The sequence below is a fragment of the Mesoplodon mirus genome, assembly GCF_964341445.2.
Source record: "Mesoplodon mirus genome assembly, chromosome: 12".
Classification (NCBI taxonomy): Eukaryota; Metazoa; Chordata; class Mammalia; order Artiodactyla; family Ziphiidae; genus Mesoplodon; species Mesoplodon mirus.
The window spans coordinates 84,166,713-84,191,481 of NC_138988.1; the positions used below are offsets into that span (position 1 = coordinate 84,166,713).

Consider the following 24,769-nt stretch of genomic DNA (forward strand, 5'->3'; position numbering starts at 1 on the left):
GAAGGAGGAAAGAGACAGAGAGATGGAGGTGAGGGAAGAGGGCATGAGGAAAACTCCGGAAAAAAAAAAATCAGAAAGTAGAAGGGAGTTCTAGGGATCTGAAATTAAAAAGCGGCAGGGTGGAGTCACAGCAAGGCCATGAATCAGATCTGGGTATGGCTCCGCTTCAGGTCATTCCCTTACTGTGTGACCTTGACAGTGCCAGGTCTATGGGCCTCAGTGGACCAAAAGAGTGAAAATAGACAACCTTTGGGTACATGACAAAGAAGGAGAGAAAGAGAAAAGTGGAAATAAAAACATACACAGGGAAAAGAGAGAGAAACAACTAGAAAGAGAGACATAGGAAGAAACAAGGGAGGCCATGGGAGCCAGCCAGAGGTACAGCTGAGAGAGCCCTATGCTGACTCCTTGAGGTGGGGGTGTGGGTGCCTGCTCCCCACCCCTTACCCCACAGCTTCAGTGTCCTCAAGCCCTTAATAGGTAAGGCAGAAAAATGGAGAGGAGAGAGGCCTCTGGAATGACAGCCACACACCAACACTCAGAGGCCTGCCAAAGCCGCACAAACCAGGATCCCTTCTTCCTGGCCCCAGGCCCCCAGATGTAGGTGTGCCAGCCACCTGGAATGACATACTCTGGCGATGTGCGCACGCATGCCAAAAGCGAGCCGGGGCGCCCTGCCCACCTGTACACCGCAGGCCAAGGCGGAGGCGAGATTCGAGCAATTCGGGGGGTGACGGGGGCTACCCACCCCACACCTTGCTACCTTTCCCCCAGAGCGCCCCCTAGCGACCACCTCCTCGGCTCAAGACCTAGATGTCCCTTCCACCCTCCTCCTCCAAACCTCACGGGGAAGCGGGAGAACCAGATGGGGTGTTACGCAAGCCCTGATGTTTACCTCCCGCAGGGGCCTCCTCCCTCCCTATAAAGCCTGACGTAGTGGGGAGATTGGCGGAAACAGACTGGTTGGAGAGAGAGGCGATCCCAGGAGAGCGCCAGAAAGCGTCAGAAAGTTAATGCGGGAGGCGGAGAGAGGGGCAGCGACGCAACCAGCAGCAGAGGCGCTCAGCCACCTGCGTAGCCCGAAGGTGGTCCCGATGGTCGCGAAAGGGACGGCGCCCGGACGCTGGCTCCCCATGGAGGCATCCGAGCTGCTGGGCCGGGGGCTGGTGCAGCGCCTGGAGCAGCTAGCGACGTGCCCGCTGTGCGGGGGCCCCTTCGAGGACCCGGTGCTCCTGGTGTGTGAGCACAGCTTCTGCCGCGCGTGCCTGGACCGCCGTTGGGGGACCCCGCCGGCCCCCGGCCCCGAGGCGCCCCCCACCGCCTGCCCGTGCTGCGGCCGGCCGTGCCCCCGCCGCAGCCTGAGGTCTAACGTGCGGCTGGCGGTGGAAGTGCGAATCAGCCGCGGGCTGCGGGAGAAGCTGGCCGACCCCGGGGCCCGAGCTGGGAAACGCCGAGGGGGCCGCGTCCCCACCATGGGCTGCCTGGACCCGCACGGAGAGGTGAGGCAGGGGTGCGCTTCGCGAGTCCGCAGCTGTCGGCCGAAGGGGCCATCCGCGGGCTCCCTGGGGAAGCGGGGAATGGCACCTCCCGGGCTGGGGCCCTTCTCGAAGTTTAGGCAAAAGATGGAGCTGGGGAAGGAAAAGCAGAGGACGAGGGGGCGGCAGCTGTCAAGTGAGAGATGCCGGGAAGCAGTTGACGCTTTGCCCAGAGCGAAGCTGGACGGATGCCTGAGGCTTGTGAGAGGGGCTGGAGGGAAGGGGTTGGGGCGCTAGACAGAACAGGAGGAGACCCCTAAGGCCCGGCGAAGAGCGCGGGAACTGGGAGGCTGGGGAAAGACGCCGCTAGGCGCCCCGGAGGCGGAGGCCAGGCGGAGGGGAGGGTGCTGGGTGCCTGGGAGGTTGGTGAGTGAGATCAGAACTAGCCCAGCAGAGGAGAAGCAGGAGGGAGGATGGACAAAAAGCTGGAGTGGACGGGCGGGGAAGGAGGCGGCTGTCAAAAGTTGGGAAGAAGGGAGGGAGGCAGATCCAAACTCCCCTGTAGTGTCGTGGGGTAGGTCCCCGGGCTCCGGCCTGGGCCTTGCTGTGTTGTTATTGTTGTCCTCCGCTCCTCCCAGGGCCCCAGGCAGAGGCGGCCACGGGTGGAGGCAAGGTCCGGGAAAACAGACGTTGGGACCTCTGGATCCTCTCCACATCCCACCCTGATTACCCACCCACCTAGCCTCCCGCGTCCCTCCTGGGCCCTGACTCTTTGGCCGTCAACCAACCCTTGCCGACCTCCAGGCGCCCCGCATTCCCGACTGGCTTCTCGCCAGCAGCCGAGCCGGTCTCGAGTCTTGTTTCCACCCTTTGAAGTCTACATATACCTAATTAGTCTAGGTGTAATTGGCATAATTAGGCAAATTGCCTTTCCTCTCTCCCCTTCATCACCCTACTGGTCGGCCCCAGTCTTTCCCACTAGACTGCTAAGCCGGTAGAGGGAATCCTAGTATTTGGATGGGGAGCATCCAGCGCCCTCTCCTGGCTCTCATGGTACCCTGCAGATCTGCTGGGCCTTCTGGGACACATCCAAGTCCAGCTGCTTCCTTGGTCAGGGTAGAGAGACACAGAACAAAGGGCCCTATAAACGACACTGGGCTTTTATGGCAAGAGGGGAAGCAGCTTTATTATACGGCTTTTATAAATGAACTCTTAGCCTAAGGACTCTAAGTATGTGTTTGGTCTGTGTGATGGAGGAGGCGGGGGATGTTTATCTGGGATACACCCTCAGGAAGGGGATAAGGATGGGGGCCACTGAGAAAGAGAAGGGGGGCGGGCTGGGAGGAAACAGGGAATGGTGAGGACTCTGGGGGCAAGAAAAAGGCCTGGATGAGGCTGGGGAAGGGGAACTGAGAGGCTTTGTGGCATGGCAAAGGGAGGAGGATGGTGGGGGTGGAGTTAGGAGGATGAGAAAGTGGTGACTGAGAGGAAGGAAAGGTCATGAAAGGGGAAGGGGGAGAATGAGAGGAAAAGGGAGCACAGGGGATAAAGAGGTGAGATCAGTCTGAGATGCACAGAGGGACCTCACCAAATCAGACCCAGCTACCTGAGGAGGCGGGGGAAGAGCTCCCCACAGTATGAAGCCCAGAGCTTACATCCATGTTTTTTTCTGCCCACCCCAGGATACAAAGAAGACATGGAGAAGGTGAGTTCCATTTTTACTGTTTTTTCTTTTCTACTATCAGCTGCCACATCCATCACCTTCTTACAGGAGCCACATCTTTGTCCCCACTCACAGACAGGTTTTCTGGGTGTGGCCTCACCCTTTTCTGCTCCAGAGATGTGAGTGGGGTAGGGGTGGGGACATCAGAGGGCAGAGGGTATCTACCAGTTTCCTGACCCTTCTCCCTCATCTATCCAGGTTTGATGCCCCAACTCCCAAGTCATCTAACTCAGAGGACGATCTCTCTGAAGATTACCCAGTGGTCAAAAAGATGCTTCATAGGCTGACAGGTAAGGAGGGCAGAAGGGAGGGAACTAAATGAGAGGCTGTTTTCAGTTTGTTCCCCTTTCTCTCTCAAATATGATCAAGTCCTTTTTGATGTCTGTATTAGTTTCCTAGGGCTGCCATAGGAAAGCATTGCACACCGAGTGGCTTAAACAATAGAAATTTATCGTCTTATGGTTCTAGAGGCAGAAGTTAAATGATTCTAGAGGTAGAAGTCAAGGTGTCAACAGTGTTGTTTCCTTCTGGGGGCTGAGAGGGAGACTCTGTTCCAGGACTCTCCTAGCTTCTGATAGCCTCAGGCGTTCCTTGGCCTGTGGATGGCATTCTCCCTGTCTTCACAGCATCTTCTCTCTATACACACTTGTCTTTGGGTCCAAATTTCCCCTTTTTATAAGGACACTGGATATATTGGATTGGGGTCCACCCTACTGACCTCATTTTAACTTGATTACCTCTGTAAAGATTCTATTTCCAAATACAGTCAAATTCTGAGGTATTGGGGGGACTTCACAACTTTCTGGGGGGGGAACACAATTCAACCTATAACAAGGTCTATCCTTCATTCCTCATATTCCAGCTATTCTCTCCTCTTACCTGTTCATACACTCACACAACAGACCCCTGGGGGTCAGCTGCTTCTGGGGAATCCCTGCTGCCACCACTTCTCATCACTCCCTTCCAGAAGTGTCCCAGGATTCCCACGTCTCCTTGCCCCTGAGGCTCTGGGCCTTCTCTGCAGCTTCTGGGGAGTTCCTTCCATCACTTCCAAGGCTGCCCCCTGCCCTTCTTTAAACTTCCTAGAGAAGGTGCTCCGCCCTTTTGGTCACCCACCATCCCACCCAACCCAGATTGCTTCCAGCACCCCTAATCCAGAAATCTTTCCTCAAAGCACCCCATACACACAAGGCCAATGATTAGTTCTTTCTGGTCCCTTTGGCTATCACCACCTTCTCTCTCCTGTGCCCTGCGCTCCCTATAGGAATAGGCCTGTCTACTCCCACCTGTTCCTGTGGGTGGTGGGCTGGTTTCTCAGGATACTTTGGATTTCTCCCTCTGGCCCTTCCCTCTATCACGTGCGGTGCTGGTATCTGGTATCAGCCTTCCTCTTGAGCTCCATCTTCTCCATCCTGTTGACCCAGCTCCCACCCCACCCCCCCACCCCAGATGCTGCAGATTGAGGTATCAGTCCTCACCCTCCCTAGAAGTCAGACGAGCCTCACTCTGCCGCCAAGGCCGCAAACTCGGGCAACCCCTCCTTCAGTCGCTGTGCTGTACCCCCTGCCCTGGGCCAGCAGGGTCCTTCTCCAAGTCCAATTCTCCAGAAGGAAGTGGCCCATCAGCGCAGGTTGGGTCTTGCCCAAGCCTGCTCTTCATATGCCTTCCCCCTCTTTGGTCCTACAGCCGCCTTTTGAGCTGCTGTGGGCCTCTTGTGTACCCTCCGCGCATCGTCTCCATCCTACCCCTCCTCTGATTCGGAAAGCCTGCTCACACGGTCCTCCCCCTGCTTTCTCCTCTCCAGCCGACCTGACCCTGGATCCTGGCACCGCTCACCGCCGCTTGCTGGTCTCCGCGGACCGCCGCAGCGTCCGACTGGCCCCACCGGGGACACCCGCACCCCGCGACGGCCCGGCGCGCTTCGATCAGCTCCTGGCGGTGCTGGGCGCGCAGGGCTTCGGGGCTGGCCGCCACTGCTGGGAAGTCGAGATCGCGGACACCGCCTCCCGCGGAGACTCTTCCAGGGAGGATGAGGACGACGGGGAGAGCCGCTATGCTCTGGGCGCGGCCGGGGAGTCAGTGCGACGCAAGGGCAGAGTAGGCCTATGTCCCGCGGGGGCTGTGTGGGCCGTGGAGGGTCGCGGCGGCCGCCTGTGGGCGCTCACGTCCCCGGAGCCCACCCCGCTGGGCGGCGCCGGGCCCCAGCCGCGGCGCATCCGCGTGGACTTGGACTGGGAGCGGGGCCGCGTGGCCTTCTACGACGGCCGTTCCCTGGACTTGCTCTTCGCCTTCCAGGCGCCCGGTCCCCTGGGTGAGCGCGTCTTCCCGCTGCTGTGCACCCGCGACCCCCGCGTCCCCCTCTGCCTCGTGCCAGCGGAAGGCTGAGAAGCTCACCCACAACACTTATTCTGGCTTGGTCTGAAATAAGGCTGCTTCCTCTTGGGCACGGAAATCCTTACTCATTCCAGGCATCATGTCCACGCCCATTGCCCGTGTATTGATAAGCACCCCCCCCACCTACATTGTCTGTTTTCTTCCAGATAGTTAGGACCTCAACTGGCCTCCAGTTTCCACATCCATGCCCGAAGCTTAATTCATTCCTGCTCCCCGCCCCCTCCCCCCAAATCTTGGGATGCTTCTCTCCCTAGGTTACCCCAGTACTTCCCAAGGGATCTTGCCCCTTCTATCTTTCCCAGGCCTGAATTGGGCAACAGGTCCTGCCCCATCAGTACTGATAATTGGCCCATGTTTAATACACAGAGGCCCTGCCAGTCAAACATTTACCTCCCACCCCTGCCTCTCCTCCTGGCAAAGAAGGGCCCAGTGCCCTCTCCACAGGTCTGAGGCTTGGGCTTCCCTGCCTCGTCCATTCTGAGGTTTCTCCTCAAGAGAAACAAAAGCTTCTTCCCCCAAAACAAGAGGCTTGACTCTGGCCTGGGCCTTAGGGCCCTCTTTTGGGGGGAGATGGGGGCAGGCCAGTTCTACTCCACCATGGCAGCTTTCTATGCTTACAGCCTTTTCCCATTAAGAACCTTCTTAAAACCTCCCCCCTGCACATACTCACAACAAGCAACCAATTGTGCTACCTCTCCTTCCCTCAACCTGGGAATGGCCCAGACACCCCAAATTCACCTTTGTATATAGCCTCACTTCTTTCCCCATATGTATAAATAGGCCTGTATTTAACACATTTTGTGATGTTGGGTTATTTATTTTGTGCATCTGTGGCAATAAATGAGATCTCAGTGGTGGTATGGATTTGACTGATCTCTGCAACTGTGCATGGCAAGAGGCCTGGAAAATGATATCCAGATCCCAGTAAGGGGTGGGGAAGGCCAGGACATCTGGGCTGGCAGAGACATCAAAGCCTAGGAAGGAAGGGGTGAGAGTGCATCTCTTTGCTCCCTCCCTGTTCCTTCCTCTCCCAGGGACCCAGGCCCCTGGGACCATGTTGGATCTGTCTCCTAAGCTGGAAGACCAAAGCCTGCGGAGATAGGTGGCTCTAAGTGACCAGTCTTGAAGCCAGCTTTGTCAGAAACCCTAGGTCACACGAGAAGGGTGAGGGGAGAACATGACTATTTCTTTTTCCATTTGCCATTCTCCCAAGGTGAGAATGACAAAGACCTCTCTCTCTCCTAACTCCTCTTAAGGGCATGACGGGAGTGGGCAGGAGAGGAGGGAAAGGGCTAAGAGCTCTGAGGTCTCACGTAAGACCTCACATCCCACAGGCAAAGACTAAGAGTTAGGATGACATAAATACATTAGTGGAAAAGCTCTAAGCCAGGATTAACAAGCATAGCTGGAACAAGATTGCCTGGAATCTGACTAGGACCCGGGCAGTGAAAGCTGGGGCTGTTGGAAACCCAATTTAACTGTTTGGAACTCAAGTAGAGAGTGCAAGGGGCCAAGATAATTAGATCACAGGACAGGTAGTTTGGCAGTGAGAACAAAGGGAAAAGACTGGGACCAAGATGCCTGGATCCCTGAAGAGAGGAGGCAGAAATGAGGGCTGGGGGAACCCAGAAACCTGGGTTCTGGAATAGCAGCAAGTCAGAATTCCAGGATCTCTGTCCACCCTCCTCCCCCTCTTCCCTCTATGAAGCAGAGGAGAGGGGAGGAGGGGGCTGGAGAAGGGATCAAACCATGGGTTAAGTCCCCAAGTAGCCACATGAATACATTCAGGGCCAGACAGACACAGGAATGGTGGGGGAGAGAGGAATTTAGTGCTGCATTGGCCCTGGAGGGGGCTGGGAGGGGTCAGGAGGCTGGGGAGGGGTGGTGGTTGGTCCCGGGGTTGCATGACGCCGTCCTTTGCGATGGCCCCGTACACAGTGTGTATGACCACAGCCCTCCTCTTCCTCCTCATCACTCTCCGTGGAGCTCTCGCCAAAGGCCCGAGGTTTCTCATAAATACAGCAGCCTGGATTTGGAGGGAGGAGCCCAGTTAAAAACGAGGAAGAGATAGGATGGAGCATCAGTTCCACTCCCATTGGATCTCAGTAAAAATCCCTACTTTCACCATTTTCTCCTTCTACCTTCCAGGAACCGACTTCCCCAGGCCCACACCCTGGGACTCAGACACCCAACTCCCTCGTCCTTTCCAGCCAGGAATCCAAAGTTCCACTTCTCCCACCTCAGATATCTCTTGACTTTAGGCCTTGGCACATCCCAATTCAAGCCTCTCCCTACCTCTGTTCCTCTAACTTTAACCTTCTCTCCCTGGTACCGGAGAACCACCAGGACAGCCACAGGATTGTGAGCATCTGGGGGCTTCGGGAAGGTCAGTGAATGTGAGAAGGCAGAAGACATGCTGAGGGGAGCCAGGACTCCAGGGTTACTGTGGGCCAACAATTACTCACATTTTGATGAGCGGCGGCCCATGTGTTCGTTGTCCACAGTGTCACTTGTCCATTCCACCTTTTTCTCTGGCTTCCGTTTCCGAAGTTTGATGGTTAGGCTCCGGTTCTCCTGGAACGTTAAGAAGGATGGGCATACCTAGCTAGTCCCCTCCTATTAACCTTTCCCACTTCCTCATGGGGGCCTCCTCTCTTCCCTTCCCCAACTCAATCAGGATCAGACATAGTGCCAGAGGAGCTGAGTGCTGGGAGAAGATGAAATAGAACAGATTTTTGGCCTCAGGGAGTCCCTTGAGGAATCATGAAGTATTATTTCCTGTTCTTGGTAACCACTAGTATACAGAGAAGATACAATTCCTAACCTAGGAAAGGTCCCAGCAAATATTCAAAGGGAAATATAATCCTCGCTGTTTCTCCGTCTTCCTCCCCAAATCATCCTTGGTGGTATTAATACATGGAAATTATTTTCTCAGTCACCAATGCCTAATCTTTGATCTCCCTTTCTTTTTTCCAGACCCCCTATTCTTTTTCCCATTAAGGAAAGAACTCTGTTCTCACCTCTCTCATCCTCAAGCCCAGCCCGCCCCACTTGTTATCCACCTATTCCCCAGCATCCTGGCATCTCTAGTAACTATTACTCTAAACTCCCTTAGTCCAAGGGTTATTAAACCCAACACAACCTTCTCCCTTTGAAGGCAACTTAAGTTGTTTTTGCAAAAATGCTACATTTTTCTCTATTTATATCTCCTCTGATTTTTCAAAATACTATCTTCATCTCCCTTTTCTTGTTCCCTCATTCCCTCTGCTTCCTTTTACAATCATCCCTTCAACAAATATTTACTGATAAGTATGCTTCCAGTCAAATTCCCCTGCAGCTGGCCTCCAACCATGCTTTCTCACACAGCCCTTCATTTCCCCCCAGCACATCCCTTGCTCCTTAATCTCCAAATTCCCGTTCTTTCATTACTTATACACACCACCACTCCAAGAAGCATCACCTATATCCTAACTCTATTGCATGTCTCTTGACCAGCCTTCTGCACCAACTCTGACACACCCAAAATCTCCCAATACCTTGAGATTCTCCCAACCCCACTTCCTCCCATATCCCCAGGCCCAGCCCCTCCAGCAACTCTCCAAAGCCCTATCCCTTCCCTCCCGGTATCTCCCCAACCCCTAAACAGCACCGCCCCCCGCCTTTCTCACGGGCTCGGTTGTCACGGTAACCGTTGTCTCAGTGACGGTCTCACTCAGCCCGGCCCCTGCCTCCGCCATGGCTAAGGCTGAAGAGAGGGAGGAGGGGAGGAAGGGGGATGAGGCACCCTTCTGTCTTTTCTGTGTCTCTGAGGTCTAAGAGAATCGGTATCGGATTCAGATTAGTAGCCAGGATCCTCCACCTTCTTTTCTCCCCCTCCTCCTGGGCCTCCGCTGCCCCACCCCTGGGGATAACCTGTCCAACCCCACTTCCGGATCTCCGCTTCCGGGTGTGACGCATTCTGTGGTCCCCCTCTTCCCTTCCTGGCACTACATGCGTCTAAGCTCAAGGTCGCCGGATTAGTTCCGCCGTAATGTGACAGTGCGCAGGCGCCGCAAGAAGGCTACACAACTTTGGCGGAAGGGGCGTCACTACGATGTGGAAGCAGGGGCGGGGCGATCAAGGGCAGCACGCCCATACACCACAGAGATTGAGCTGGAACCTGCGGTCAAGGAGCGTAGAGTCGGACTAGACGCTGCAGACTGGTTACCTCACGTGGTTCAGATGTGCAGTAGCTGAGTCCAGCCCACCCCCATCCCTTGGCTGTGTGGGAGCGCGGAGAAAGCTAAGGGGCAATAGTAATGATCCTACCACGGCCTAGCTTCGTTTTTTTTATTGTTTCGTCTGGGAATTAAAGAATTGAGACCTGGGAGCAGTTAGAAACACACTTGATTAAAAATCTGGGTTGAGCCTCCCTGGTGGTGCAGTGGTTAAGAATCCACTTGCCAACGCAGGAGACATGGGTTCGAGCCCTGGTCTGGGAAGATCCCACATGCCGCGGAGCAACGAAGCCCGTGCACCACAACTACTGAGCCTGCACGCCACAACTACTGAGTCTGCATGCCTAGAGCCCGTGCTCCTCAACAAGAGAAGCCACCGCAATGAGAAGCCCGTGCACTGCAACGAAGAGTAGCCCCGCTCGCTGCAACTAAAGAAAGCCCGAACGCAGCAACGAAGACCAAACGCAGCCAAAAAGAGAAAAACAAATACTGTATGCAGCCAAAAATAAAATTAAAAAAATAAACAAATTTATTTTAAAAAATAAGAATCTGGGTTTTAATCCTCGCCCTGTGCCTGTAGGTGTTCGAGCAGGGCACTTAATGCGTCTTCAACTTGGATTATTTCCTTTCACTATGCTGTAACTTGAAGATGGAGGCGCATAAAACACTCAGACCCTGCGTTTTAGCTCCCAGTCTAATGGGAAAGACTGGCATAAATACTAACAGACATATAAGACATTGGAATATTAACATAGATGTAAGTCTCATCTATGAAACTGAATTTAGTTACATACTGCCTACCCTTGCTCTGGGGTGGAGATGAGTAAGATTTAGCACAGAAATTGTCATAAATTACAATATAGGCCAGTTTATAAGATAAAAATATGTGTATGTTTCTCAGGGAGCACAAGAGTGGCAAAAAGAGAACAGGAAGGCAGACAAATGGGTTTTTTAGGTAAAGAAACAGCTTACAAAGTCGTAGTTGTGCGCACTGAAGGAAATGCAGTTTCGTACTGAAGGGATGTAAGGGGAGTGCCAAATGGTGACTGACAGGTGGGCGTGGTTATATAAGATGCCCTGCATGCTTTGCTAAGAAACTTGCACTTTATCCAGTCGGTGAAAGGCTTAAAGCAGGGTAGAAACATGAACAGATTTGTTTTAGATTTCAGGAGTGAGGCAGGAAAGTCAATTACCAGAACTGTTAAAACATACAGTGGAGAAAACTGCCCTGCCCATCCCTCCAAGTTGCTGTGGGATCAAACAAGATAGTGTATGTTAGAGAGCTCACAATATATAAAGGGCAGTACAATTACAAGATAATCATTACCATCACCTCTTGGTCGCCATTTAAACCAAGGAATGCAGGAATCAGCATTCCCAGACTGAAATTTGAATGTTTACTGTGCCTGGACTAAGCATTTGCTTCCCTTTGAAGTTTTTGGTTTGAACTGAAAAAAGCAAGACACAACTCAGCATGTATAGTAAATCCCAGTAAAAAAAAAACCAAATATCTCTGTGGAATGGGATTCCTTTTGATTTTTACTTTTTTCTTTCTACCTTTCTATATATGAATATATTACAATGTAAAATATATATATATATATTACATTTATCTCAAGAGCAATAAAAAAATTTCCTAAGTGTCCACCTGTATCTCTGAGTGTCAGATTTTTTTATTGTCCAGACTTACATACCAATTGAATCTGGTTAAGTTTTCTGTTGAATCTCCCACTATCCAAACTCCCATTCTTTGTTTCCCTAAACTCAGGAACCAAATAGATTTAGATAATGAGGGAGTACTTATAATTGCCTTTTTATATTAACCTCATTCCTGGCTCCATTTTTTTGTCCTTGTTTTTTGTTTTATTTATTTTTTTCCCTTTTTCTTTTTGTTGTACTAATTTATATTCTCTTTTTGTAGCTGATATATTTGTTGAAAGGACAAATATATCTCTCTAAGCTAACATAAATATCTTTTGGAAGAAGACAGATTATAAATAACATACATATGTCTGGCTCTTATAGAAAACGATAACTTTAATAAAGGAAACTCAACTAGGGTAGGAGTACTCTGGGGACAATGGTAATCCCCACATGATGATCTGCTTCTCCTCTGGGAGCAAAACACTGCAATCAGGAGACAGACAAAGGATCTAAGAACCCAATATCTTTCACCTTCCAAGGAAGAGGAGGAGAGATTCTTGAGTTGCTCAGAAAAAAAATCAAGAGTCTTCCTTCTCCTGGAACCTATAGAGAAAGAAAGGACTTGTTATATTGACCAAAGGAAGAGGTTCTAGCAGTGTAAGATAAGACAATCAATTAAATAATCAAGAAAGACTTTCATTTATGACCATGGAGGACTAGCTCCCCTAAACAACCCTCCACAAATTCAAGACAACTAAAAATGCTGGGATTAAAAATATATCTTGCAAATTATGAAGTATGCCAAGATTTCTTAGGAAAACAAAAAGCACTAGCCATAAAAGAAAAAAGGATAAACTAGACCTCATAAAAATTAAAAACTTCTGGTCATTAAAAAAATAAAAAGTTAAAAAAACAAATAGGTCAGACTGGGAAAAAATATTCGCAAAAGGCACATCTAACTATAAATATTTTTAATCCATTGGTGAGAAGGCAAGAAAGTAAAGGCAACCTTCACACTGGCTGAAATGATATAAAACTAGGAATCTAGACAGGTAAGTTAAAACTGAAGCCCCTGCTACCATGGTGCCCTTGCTGTTTTGATAGCCACATGGGTGAACTAGAAACAAACCCATAATGTCTGATAGGAGATACTCTGAATAAGTTTGAGACCCCCAAAGGGCTACCTCTTTGTATAAAAGTGAACAAGAAAAAAAAAAAATCCAACTCTTCAGAAGAGGAATTTGACTGTCTCACTAGGTAGAGGGAGAAAAAAAAAATCTCCCCTGAGAATTTCTAACCAAAAGCTGGCCTTTACATTGGATTTGCAGTCCAAATTCATACTACCTATGTGCTCCAAAAAACATGAAGCTGAGAATTTATTTAAAGTGATTCTAGCTTGGTAGCACCTCAAGGCACCTGAACAGGAAACACAAATGCTAAGAATACAGCTGAGGTCCCAGGCCTCAAAGAATTCCGTAGTCCAAATTCTAAAAAATCTGAGCTTATCATCAAAAATCACAAAAGAAAAAAAGCACCATGAGAGAGTCAGTAGAAATAACAGATGGCAGCATCAGACCCACAAAAACTGTGGGTATGAGAATTAACAGACAGAATATAAATATCATGTTTAGTATATTTAAATGTAATATATATTTTAAGAATAAAAGGAACAATTTAAAATATGATTAAAGAAGTGTGAATTATTAAAAATGAGGAGGGGATTTGAAAAATAATCAAGTAAAACTCAAAAAAAATTTTTTTAAGTAACAATAATTGAAATAAACTGAAGACAGAATTAGTGAACCGGAAGAAAGACCAGAAGAATTTACGCAGAGGCAGGATAAAAAGAGATGGAAAATATAAAAGACAGGGTGAGAGAAATGGAGGATAGAAGATAAGGTCTAATATAAACAACTAATTAATTAGAGCTCCAGAATGTGAGAATTGAGAACATAGGGGAAAGGCAATACTCAATGAGATATGGCTGATAATTTTCCAAGGTTGCTGGAAAAAAAAATCAATCCTTACTTTCAGAAAGCCCAACAAATCCCAAACACAATAAATAAAAGAAAGCCACATCTTGATATATTGTAGTGAAACTGCAGAACACCAAAGAGAAAGAGGAGTTCTTAAAACTACTCCGTGTTCTTTAAATCACTCAAGAGTAATTCTCACCAAAGTAAAACTACGTTGAGTGCAGTGGAAGATTCCAACATAACACACTGATCACCAAGCAATACTTGCCTTCTGTATTTTTTCTTTCCTTTTAAATATCTTAAAACTTTAATTCACTGGGTATAAAAAGGATAAGAAAAGTGTAATTAAAAAAAATACCACAAATCTCCCTATTACTTGAACTGTACAGAAATGAGGGATGGGACCAAAGGAAACAACTGTTTATTCAGTACAAAAAGTAAATCGTTGGATTTGTTTAGGTAGCAAACAGACTAAGAAAGGGCAGAGGGGAGGGAAAGGATACGCACTTGCAGTTGGTACAGGTGTAGAAGACGGTCTGCCCTTCATCAGCGGAGCGCATCTGTCTGGTGTGGTATGCCATTCCCTCGTGCCCACATCGAGAGCAGCGCCTGTCAACCTGGGAAGCAACAGGTGGGTTAATAATTCCCCCTACTGATCACAGACATCAGGCTATCACATTCCTCAGACACTACTGTTTTAAAGACCCCTCTTCCCTCTTAGCATTGGGTACAAAACACTCCAGATCTGTACAATCCCCCCTCCATTTCTTTCCCACCCTCCCAACGGGGCCAGTCCTCCGTGTCACTCACTTACCACGGGTCCCTGGAACTCAGGTCCTTCCTCCATCGACACGGGCATGGCTGTTCCCAGTTTGTGGAACACAACTGAGGTCTTCACAACCTTCGCCTCAAAGTCTGCGCAGGGAGTAAGACTTGGTTTGGAGAGGGCTGACGCCCACAACTCCCTCTCGGTTTGGCCAGGAGGCCTTATATTCTTCCCTTCAGGTTTCGACCCACGACCAAAAGTGCCTGATACCCTGCTTTAGGGTCCCCCTCTTCAATCCAACCGATCTTGAGGTCCTAAAGCCTCTGACCCTTCCACGCTGGGCCCTCTGCCGGGGCCGCTGCGTACGAGCCCCTCACCTCGCACGTTGATGGAGAAGCCACAGCGAGTACACGCGACTGTATCCTGAGCTCCGGGAAGAGGCAGGACCGAGCCGCAATCTGGACAGAAATCCAGGTCAGACTGAAAGCTGGAGCAGGTGCTGGCAAGGTCCATGATGGACGGGTGGTCGAGGGCTGGGAAGGGGACGAGAGTATTAATAAAAGAAAGAGAGTAACTCCCTCCCCACTGAAGGGTCCTTCCTATTCTGTCCCTGGACCTAAGCATACAGAACCCGAGCCCTTCTCCCACGCACGCCTTGTGCCTCTGCGACTAAGGAGCCCAAATACCCGGAATTCCAAGCCCGTGTCCGGTACTTCGACTTGGGGGCTTATCTGGGGCTGGAGGGAGGGGCCAGCCAGCTCCGCGGGATAGAGGACCAGCTCTACGCGGCAGCGGAGCAGTGAGAGAACGGCGGGCTAGAGCGTCGATGCGTCCCGCCTGACGATTGGCTGTGACGTCATAATTAATTGCAAACATGGTCCCGAGAGCCTGGAGATGGGGAGGAACCTCTCTGAAGGAAAGTTTTAGCGCCACCTTCAGCCTGGTTCTGTGACGTCGGCTAAGGAAACAGGTGATTGAAGATGCGCCTCCGGTTATTTTTCCCCTCAGGACCCAGTACTGGGGTGTTTATTTTATTGGTCTCGAATTTTAAAGGGACGCAGTCGCGGGGAGCGTTTCTCCTGAAAAATCGTACTAACCTTACTGAATACTAATTTCTTTGGACGAGAGAACTACTACTTCCTCCGTTCCTGAGTTAGCTGCCGGGCAGTGGTTAAAAACAAAGCGAAACATTCTGGGAGTTACAGTTCTAGCGCTCCTTGGACCTCGCGGTCTAAGCAAGGGCTCTCTGCAGAGCCCCTCCTGGCTCGCGTGCTGTGGGGGCTGTTCTGGGCCGTTGGAAGGGGTGAGTCGACTTCTTACGGGGCAGGAAGTGGAGGGGGTGAAGGCGGAGGAGGAACTTCTAGTCCTTAGGCACGATAGGAAACAGGGATGAAGTAGGACACTTGGGAAGGGGCTCAGGACCTTGGAGGTGGCGGAACAGAAGAGGTTGGGACTCCTTCCTCTTTAGATGCCTGCCAGATGAGGGAGGTTAGCATTAGTCAAGGGAGTAACCTTGGGTAGGATTTCAGTAAGACTTGGTCGAGTTTGGCTTTCAGTTGCGGACCCCCTTCCACCTTGTCCCCCGCCTCCCATGGACCAACTCTACTTCATCATCGTCATCCCTTAGGTGGACAGCTGACATTTCCCTGATCTTTTATAAAACATGAGGACAAGTATTTTTTAAATCTTGCTATTTTAATTCATCTGTAACCTACCATCTAAAGTATAGAATCTGGGCTTCCCTGATGGTGCAGTGGTTAAGAATCTGCCTGCCAATGTAGGGAACACGGGTTCGAGCCCTTGTGGGGGAAGATCCCACATGCCGTGGAGCAACTAAGCCCGTGTGCCACAACTACTGAGCCTGCGCTCTGGAGCCTGCGAGCCACAACTATTGAGCCCGCGTGCCGCAACTACTGAAGCTTGCATGCTTAGAGCCCGTGCTCCGCAACAAGAGAAGCCACCGCAATGAGAAGCCCACGCACCACAACAAAGAGTAGCCCCCCGCTCGCCGCAACTAGAGAAAGCTCACGTGCAGCAATGAAGACCCAATGCAGCCAAAAATATAGAATCTTTTTTAAAAAATAATTTTATTTATTTATTTATGGCTGAGTTGGGTCTTCGTTGCTGTGTGCGGGCTTTCTCTAGTTGCAGCAAGCAGGGGCTACTCTTAGTTGTGGTGCCTTCTCTTGTTGCAGAGCACGGGCTCTAGGCGCGCCGGCTTCAGTAGTTGTGGCGCTCAGGGGTAGCTGCTCCGCGGCATGTGGGATCTTCCCAGACCAGGGATCCAATCCATATCCCCTGCATTGGCAGGTGGATTCTTAACCACTGCACCACCAGGGACGTCCCTAAAGTATAGAATCTTGTTGTCCTGAAGGGACAGCTTGTAGATGAGTTTCCTAGTTCACTTCCAGTCCATCCAACCCCGCTCAACCTGATAGTTGTGCTAAGCTCCTTACATATAAAAGTTTTGGAGCCATCACTATTTTCTCCTTTGAAAGAGACAAGCTGTGATCTCTCCTAGAGAGAGGCTTTGACCTACTTTTCTCTGCAATAATGGAAACACTCACAGTAGTGAGGGGATTAAAACTCTGAGCAAGCTACTGGAGAGTGACAAGCCTCATAATAATTTGTCCTACAAGGAGAGGTCTGTTGCTGAGCCCGTGGTGGTAGGCAAGTTTTTATTCTCTCTTCTCTGTGTGTCTTTCTCCTTTGAAAATGGAAATTGAAATAAGCTGTCTTTTCTCCCCAACTTTCCCTTTAAAGTTTGACAAAATTCAGTGAAGATCCACCATGAGTTGAATACTGTCCTAATGCAGTAAAGGAACTAAGCATTATAAGGCATGGCCCTTTCCCAACAAAAGCTCACAATCTGTTCAGTTCGTATTTATTAAGCACCTAATGTCAGTCTTTGAGCTGAAGTTGGGGCTGCAAAGCTGAAAACTATGGTCTCTGACCTTAAGGAGTACAAATGAATAATTAGAATGCAATGAAAGTACACTTATAGGACAAAATGTGAGAGCCCAGGATAGGCATATAAAACAAATAGGCCTGTATACTACAAAGAGGACTGGTAAATGTTTTAATAAAAAGATACAGTGTCGTGGGGAATGTAAGAGAGAAAGATACTCAGATATTATGTGATGAGGATAATCACCAATCAACAAATCATTAATTTTGAGAATTTGGGATTACAGACTCTAATGTTAAGTACTGTACTAGATACTATGTACAGAGAAATAAAAGTAAGGTAGTCATAGTTTTAAAATCTCAAAATAGGTATATGTAGTCAGGCAAATAAGAATATGCCCAAGAGGTCAGTGAGATCCAGTATTTGTTATCAGATCCTTTCTGATGTGATAGATAGATCATTGTATTTGTAGATTGAAAAATTATAGTTCCAACTCTTTATGAGTCTGAATTTCATCATCAAAATGTTAAAAGTGATATATGGATACAGACAGCACAGTGGAAACCATGATTGATTTTCAAATGAGTTGTAGAAATAAAAAAACGTTGTGTTCATATTCATAGCTTGGCAAAAATCACTATTACATAGAGTAGACTGGAAAGACTTTATAGTCAGGGCTTGACCTGTGGAGGATGGATACCATTTATTTTTTAATTTTTATTTTATTTTATTTTTTTGGCTGCATTAGGTCTTTGTTGCTGCACGTGGGCTTTCTCTAGTTGTGGTGAGCAGAGGGCTACTCTTCGTTGCAGTGCGCGGGCTTCTCATTGTGGTGGCCTCCTTGTTGCGGAGCACAGGCTCTAGGCACACGGGCTTCAGTAGTTGTGGCAGTGGGCTCAGTATTTTTGGCTCATGGGCTCTAGAGCACAGGCTCAGTAGTTGTGGCACATGGGCTTAGTTGCTCCGTGGCATGTGGGATCTTCCCGGACCAGGGCTCGAACCCATGTCCCCTGCATTGGCAGGCAGATTCTTAACCACTGTGCCACCAGGGAAGCCCCAACTGCCATTTATTGAGAACTTACCATATATCAAGCATTTTGCCAGGCTCTTTAATCTAATTCTCATTGGTTCTTTATAACTCCAAGAGGCAAATTTTGGTCTTATATCTCCATTTTGTAGATGAGGAAACTGATTTAGAGAGAGATTAAGTTACTTGCCCTGAGTCACACACTGGGAAGTGGTGGAATTAGGATTCAAGCATAGCCCTGTAAGGCTTCAAAGCCCATGCTCTAAACCATAAATGGTGTAAATAAAGGCATAGAGATGAGATGCCAGGCATCCTCAGTGGCTTAAATATGACCTCACAGTGAGCTCAGATTAGACCACGGATGACACAGAAAAAGTTGGTAGTCTTCACTTGTGTTGCCATCAGCCTGTCCTATAAATAAACCCAGAGTAACCACAGAGTCTCATCCCAAGCGGATCAACAGGGAATGGTTTCATAATGGATTTAGGGTGAAGGATGATTGGCAGAATAAGGCAGGCAAGCAGAGGGGTGGGTGATCAAATAAGAACAGAATTTCAGAACGAAAGATTATAGGGCAGAGATGCTGTATGTGGTGATAGAGGCAGAGAGGGCCCGGATCAAGAAACTACACAGAGAATGAACTGATAACACTGAAGTCTAGAATTATCTCAGAAGACAAAGGAGGCAGTGGGACTGAGCAATCTGTCATAGATGTGCTTGGGCAAAGCTTCACCAAGGAGCCTGTCTCTTCCCTTGCCCAATCCCTGGTACAAGATTCAGAATGGTTCATGTTGAGTCCACAGGAGAAGTATGCTTTAAGTTTATATGAAAGGATTATGGTTGGTCCTCTATATCTGAGGGTTCCCCATCTGCAGATTCAACTAACTGTGGGTGGAAATATTTGAAAAAAAAAAAAAATTCCCGAAAGTTCCCAAAAGCAAAACTTGAATTTGCCACTTACTGGCAACTATTTACATAGTGTTTACATTGTACTTATGACTATTTACATTGTATTTACAACTATTTACATAATATTTACATTGTAGTAGGTATTACAAGTAATTGAGAGATAATTTAAGGTGTACAGGAGAATGTGCCCAGGTTGTATGCAAATACTGTGCCATTTTATATAAGGGACTAGGGCATGGATTTTGGTATCTGGGGTGGGGGTGGTGAGTCCTGGAACCAAGGGACCTTGGGGGGGTGTCCGTGGATACTGAGGGATGACTGTATGTGCTCTTATTTATATGTTCTTATTAAAAGAGCATTCATTATTCGTTACCATAGGAATGTAGTGGTTTCCCATTGGGAAATGGCCCTGCTGTAGTCCTATCTATTACCAGGTTTTTTCTTTCTGAGGGAAATACCCTTGGCCATGACCAAAACAATTGGGTTTTTTGGTTCAGTAAGTATGAGAGCAGATTTGTTCTGACATTTCCCACATTCTAATCTACCTTTTCTTTTTTGTCTTACAGATTGTCCTGGGCTAAAGTATCTAAAGACCCTAGGATTGCTGCAGGTCAACAGTCCCCACTGGAGAAAAAAATCTTGGTAAATAAATTATCTTAACATCATACAGTTTGAAATGACTAGGAGAAGGAAAGTTAGGTTTAAAATCCTTCTGTCCAAGTGACACTTTCCCGTAGTGTATCCACAGTGGCAAATGTTTTCCAGTTAAGTCTTTAGTTGCAAAACAAAGTATTATTTTTAAAACTCCCAACCCTATGTTTTTAAAAAACTAGTTACTGATTTTGGTGGTGAGAACTCCAACTTTTGGAGCTCACAAACTCACCAAATTAATGAAAGACCATGGTTCTTTCTTGCTGTCAATAGTGAGCTCCTGTTTAAATATGTTCAAAGTAAAAAGATGGTCATATTATAAAATTCTGTACCTCACTTTGACAGAATCTAGGCGGCGTGCATACAACAGCAGCAAGACAACTGATAATTCAAAAATATCAAGAGGAGTATGAAACACTCAGTAGGGAGCAAGGTCTTTCTCTTGACTACTGGCTTGCCAAAGTGGAGTCTTATTAGAATAAAAGAATAATGGAAATGATGAAAGAACAAGAGACAGGCAATGAAATCAAGAAGAGATTGGAGGGGAAAACAACCCAAAGCATAGAAGGACAAAAATGATATTATTTGGTACCTGAGAGAGAAGTGAAACATGTAGAAATGCACATACGTCGAGCAGGACAGGTCGGAGAGTTTAAGAATAAAACATTTAGGCAATTACCACCGTGTCCTAGTGAAATAAAATTGCCCAAAATTGTGCCAGAAGTACATGGGATCCAGAACGCACAGAGAAGAAAGCAGGTAAATGAGAGGGAACAGATACAAATTAAAGCTCACCAGGAATGCATGATTCGAGGGAGAGAACTTGTACAGCAAAAACTCAAGGAAGAAATCTTGAGAAAAGACCAGAGCCAGCCTCCTATATGTGAGAAGCATGAGAGTGTAAAGAAAGAGATAAAAGAGTATGAAATCGTTACTGCATATCCACTTTTCCAGCCATGGAGTAGCAGTCGGATTAAAGTGAATATTCTTATGGAAAAGTCTCAGAATAGAGAAGACAGTACAATTATCAAGCCATATCAAAGAAGATTCTTAACTATGCCACCCTTTTTAAGAAGTCAAATAGGAAAAATAAAAGATTCAGTGATTTCATGATAAAGTCATATCTCTTAAATTAACCTTTTTTTTTTAATGCTAGTTATCTTCTACAGGGTTCAGTGACTGTTTTCCCATTTATATCTGATACATAAGTGTCAGATAGTTCTGGACTTTAAAACTAGCTTGGCTATTTTTAGTTGCCCTTTGTTTGTTCAAGTTGCTTATCCTTTTTGATGCTCATTCCTAATCTGTAAAGTGGGAAAATAATAGTTCATAGCATTTATAGGAGAATTTCATTTTTGTGAAGCATTAGCATATATTAGATGTTCCATAAATGCTGTGTTTCCCAGTTGGAAAGACCTGGGTTGGACAAAGATGATGAATAAGGAGTTGTTCTAATCTGCCTCTTCCAGTCCCCCTGCCCGCACTTCAAAGGTTATCTTGATGAGATTGCTATAGGTCACTATGTGGTCTTTTATTTTCCATTCATACCTTTATCAGGGAACTGCTAACCAGGCCTTAAAAGTCTAACTTGTACCATACAATTTCTCTGTATGAGAAACTTAAGTTTGAGAACCTCCTATGTACCAGGCATTGTTAGTTAGTGAGATGAATAAAGAGATATCCCTGCCCTTGGCTAGTTTACAACTAGTGTCATAGATCACTCTAAAAACAGATAATAGGGTTATGATAGAGGTATGCACAGGTATGTACAGAGGAAGGACATGTATGTACAGAGGAGGGACATCTAACCTGGCCTAGGTGATCAGGGTGAGGAGGAAGGAGGTCAGAGAATGGAGTGTAGTAATCTCTTATGTTTCTTCCAGCTCCATATTTTGTCACTTTCAGTCACCCACTTAAGCAAGACCTTCCCAATGTTTGGATTCGCTCATAGGTAACCAAACTCACCTCTCTCAAATATATGACCTCCAAAAGTTGGGAAATTTGGGGTTCAGAATTGGTGAGTAGAGAATCAGAGAAATGGAAACTGGATGGCCTAAGGAATATTATACTTAAGTTGTGATAACCCTGTGCCCACCCTTTTGTATTAGCAGGACACCCTTTACCCAGGATATTGCTAGATCAGCACTGTCCCATAGACCTTTATGCGATAATATAACTGTTCTATAGGTTTGCTCTTCAATAAAGTAGCCATTTCCCACATGTGGCTACTGAGCATTTGAAATGTGGCTGGTGTACCTGAGGAACTGAATTTTTAATTTTACTTAATTTGAATTAATTTTAAATTGCTACATGTGGCAAGTGACTGCTGTATTGTCCAGCATGGCACTAGATAAATATAACTCCTGTGCTCTAGACTTCAATCCCACAATCGGTTTTCTGTCTTTGACAATATTTGCAGGTATAATAGATCACTGCTCACTTACATTAGTATAAGTTTAGTTTCCTTTATATTTGAGATGCTCCTTAATCCCATGAAGAGATTCAAAAAGCACTGTAGGCAAATTCTGTGTGGAAATGAGGTGGCTGAAGTTGCTTAAATTGGGTTCAGAAACTAGCCCTCCCTTTGCTACTTCTGGAATTTGACCAGGACACATACGAAAATCTCATTCCTACCCACCTGATTTGCCTCATGCAGACTTTTCTGTCCTATCTGTTCTCTGGTCTTCCATCATCATGTTGCAGCTTTAGATTTTATACCTTGCAAAGATGTGGCTCCTCAGGATGCAGAGGCAAAAGACTTAGAAATTCAAATCAATAGGGTAATGATACAGCCTTTGAGTTGAGTGGGATTGAAAAGTAACCTAATACATAACTGTTGGTAATGGTTTACCATGAAGATATTCACTACTGGACCATCCTTTTGACCTATAAATGTACTCAAATCTCTCCCATCTAAATAAGCTACTAGGTGGGAATTCCCTGGTGGTCCAGTGGTTAAGACTCTGTGCTCTCACTGCCGAGGGCCCAGGTTCAATCCCTGATCAGGGAAAAATCCCACAAACAGTGGTGCAGCCAAAAAAATTTAAAAAAAGAATAAATAAGCTACTATGCTATTTCTTTGCGCTCCTTTAAAGCCAAGTCCCTTAGAAAGTCTATACCAGCTCCCTGCATTCTAGTTTCAGTGCCCATCAATCCACCAAATCCCTTTTTGCGGAGTCATCAACAAAGAGCTCCGTGTGGCTAAATCCAATGGACAGTTAAGGGTGGAACGAAAAGGAGAAGGTGCCAACAACAGGCAGAAGACCTGATAGGCATTTGGCAGCAAGAGGGACCAACAATTCAAGTGTAAGAATGCATGACACAGAGAACAAGAGGCCAAGGAAGAGCAACAGTCCTTAGAAGTTGGAGATCAGGCAAGGAAACCAATGGAACCCATTTAAGGAACTGGACTAGGGTACCAAAGGAATAAGATAAACAAATTTATAAGACTCAGGATAAAACACAAGAACAGGAATAGAAGCACTGACAAATCCAGGAAGTAGAACTATTGACTTGGGTTCCACTAGGGATGGGACAAGTCTGAGTCTTAGGCTGAGTTGAGCCAATAGCTGAGGGTTAAGAAAGTCCGAAATAGAAACAGAGCTTATCAGGTCACAGGGGCAGGAGTCAAAGCAGGTAATTACTATAACCCTCATACTGAGTCAGTTACATGAGATAAGAATTTGAACTCATTAAAGCATGCCTGATATTATCTTTAACCATGGAAGACATAGTGGCTTGAAAATTGAGCCTCAGGATACAAGGTGTACAAGGTTGGTGTGTTGTTTTAAATAGAACTAGTTATAAAGTCTTCCATTGGAGTAGCACTACAAATTACAGTAAGGTTGAACAGGAGTACATTTTATCCTTCAAGGGGCATGGTAAGCAGATCAGCAAGGCCATTTAGCATAGGCAAATAAAAGGCAAACCATTGCTGTGTTTTCTGGGAGGCCAAATACATGGCACAGATTAGTTTCAAGGGGCACAATGGTATGGATGGAGAAGGCTGGGCTAGAATAACAGCACTGTACCCTACAGTGTCAACAGTGGTGAAGCACCGCTGATAGCCCTTGAGGGGGTCAAAGAGCCAATGAAGTCCATCTGCCAGGAGCAGATGAGGACAATGCCCCTTGCTATGTGGCCTCCCTCATCGTAAGACAAGTCAACTTTTGGCAGTAATTGCAAGTCCAAATCAGAAACTGAGTCCTTTACTTTGTGCCCAGTCTATGATGGTGAATGTCTTGCCCTGTCTGGTATGATGATGGACTCAGGCAGCAGTGGGAACTGTCTTCACAAAACATGTTTCCATCAGCAGCTTGATTCCAGTCAATTCCATCAGCAGCCAGGCTCTTCTTGTGGGCATTCACCTGAGTGACCCAGATGGTTAGATAAGCAGTTATGGTTTATTTCCACAGCTTGCAGCTCCAAAGACAGATGTCTCACCAGTCTAGTTTTTCAAATGGCATACCACGTAGGTAGGCAACAGCACAAGAGTCAGTAAAATTATAGGAAGGTTGATCAAAGAAGTTATTGGCAAGAGCTATGAAAGGGCCTTGTGTTCTGCCCACCAAGAGGAGCGACAGCATCCATTTTTGGCTCTGCATCACTGGCAATGAGATTGAATGGCTGCATCAGCCAGGGACAGCGTTGGGTTTCAGCCTAGCTGAACCACAGGGAACCAGGGCCAGGCATTTAGGGGAATCTCTGTGAACTGAGAGCCCCATGGAACCAGCAGCTTTGCTTCAGTTGGCAGAGTAGGGGATAAAGTTTTTCCCAGAGGGATATGTGCCACTTTTCCATGTAAAGTAGAGATGTTGAAGCCAGGCCACATCCTTAAATATACCATTTCCAAATGAGGATTATTGGGTCCTTCCCACTTTGTTAGAAGTTGAGTCCAAGTTGACCTACCCCCAAATGTGAGCATTAAGCTAGAGTGTCAGAAGGCCTCCATGGGTCAGGTGTTTAGTTTCAATAGGAGCCCAGTAGCAAGCTGATGCTGCTTTTCAAGATGAGTGTACCCAGTAACCATGTTAGGAAGGTGGCAGGTCCAGAACCCTAAGGGGTGCCACTGAGCACAGG

General features: G+C 47.4%; 4 protein-coding genes across 7 annotated transcripts; 2 read left to right on the forward strand and 2 right to left on the reverse strand.

Annotated features, from left to right (window-relative positions):
* The first annotated feature begins 941 nt into the window (after positions 1-941).
* Positions 942-6,263, forward strand: RNF39 (ring finger protein 39). The gene is made up of 4 exons (XM_082637507.1): positions 942-1,499; positions 3,158-3,180; positions 3,397-3,488; positions 5,003-6,263. The coding sequence occupies exons 1-4, from the start codon at positions 1,014-1,016 to the stop codon at positions 5,581-5,583; spliced, it is 1,182 nt and encodes a 393-aa protein (XP_082493633.1). The 5' UTR covers positions 942-1,013; the 3' UTR covers positions 5,584-6,263.
* A 125-nt stretch (positions 6,264-6,388) lies between these two features.
* Positions 6,389-9,543, reverse strand: PPP1R11 (protein phosphatase 1 regulatory inhibitor subunit 11). The gene is made up of 3 exons (XM_082637519.1): positions 9,261-9,543; positions 8,058-8,166; positions 6,389-7,618 (listed from the first exon to the last, which is right to left on the reverse strand). The coding sequence occupies exons 1-3, from the start codon at positions 9,327-9,329 to the stop codon at positions 7,419-7,421; spliced, it is 378 nt and encodes a 125-aa protein (XP_082493645.1). The 5' UTR covers positions 9,330-9,543; the 3' UTR covers positions 6,389-7,418.
* Positions 9,544-11,820: 2,277 nt separating this feature from the next.
* POLR1H (RNA polymerase I subunit H) lies at positions 11,821-14,998 on the reverse strand (the record flags this gene model as incomplete). 4 transcript variants are annotated; one of them, XM_082637518.1, is made up of 5 exons in its annotated part: positions 14,882-14,998; positions 14,573-14,728; positions 14,244-14,344; positions 13,937-14,046; positions 11,821-12,056 (listed from the first exon to the last, which is right to left on the reverse strand). In XM_082637518.1, exons 2-5 carry the CDS (start codon positions 14,706-14,708, stop codon positions 12,032-12,034), a joined length of 372 nt encoding a protein of 123 aa, XP_082493644.1. In that variant the 5' UTR covers positions 14,709-14,728; positions 14,882-14,998. The 4 variants fall into 4 exon arrangements, with proteins under 4 accessions (XP_082493644.1, XP_082493643.1, XP_082493641.1 ...); XM_082637517.1 differs by lacking the exon at positions 11,821-12,056 and having other exon boundaries at positions 13,885-14,046; positions 14,909-14,998; XM_082637515.1 differs by lacking the exon at positions 11,821-12,056 and having other exon boundaries at positions 13,885-14,046.
* On the forward strand, positions 14,710-21,000 carry LOC309813163 (uncharacterized protein ZNRD1-AS1; the record flags this gene model as incomplete). The annotated part of the gene is made up of 6 exons (XM_082637744.1): positions 14,710-14,745; positions 14,870-14,994; positions 15,448-15,498; positions 19,606-19,681; positions 20,036-20,164; positions 20,276-21,000. The coding sequence occupies 6 exons, from the start codon at positions 14,710-14,712 to the stop codon at positions 20,801-20,803; spliced, it is 945 nt and encodes a 314-aa protein (XP_082493870.1). The 3' UTR covers positions 20,804-21,000.
* Between the last annotated feature and the right edge of the window lie 3,769 nt (positions 21,001-24,769).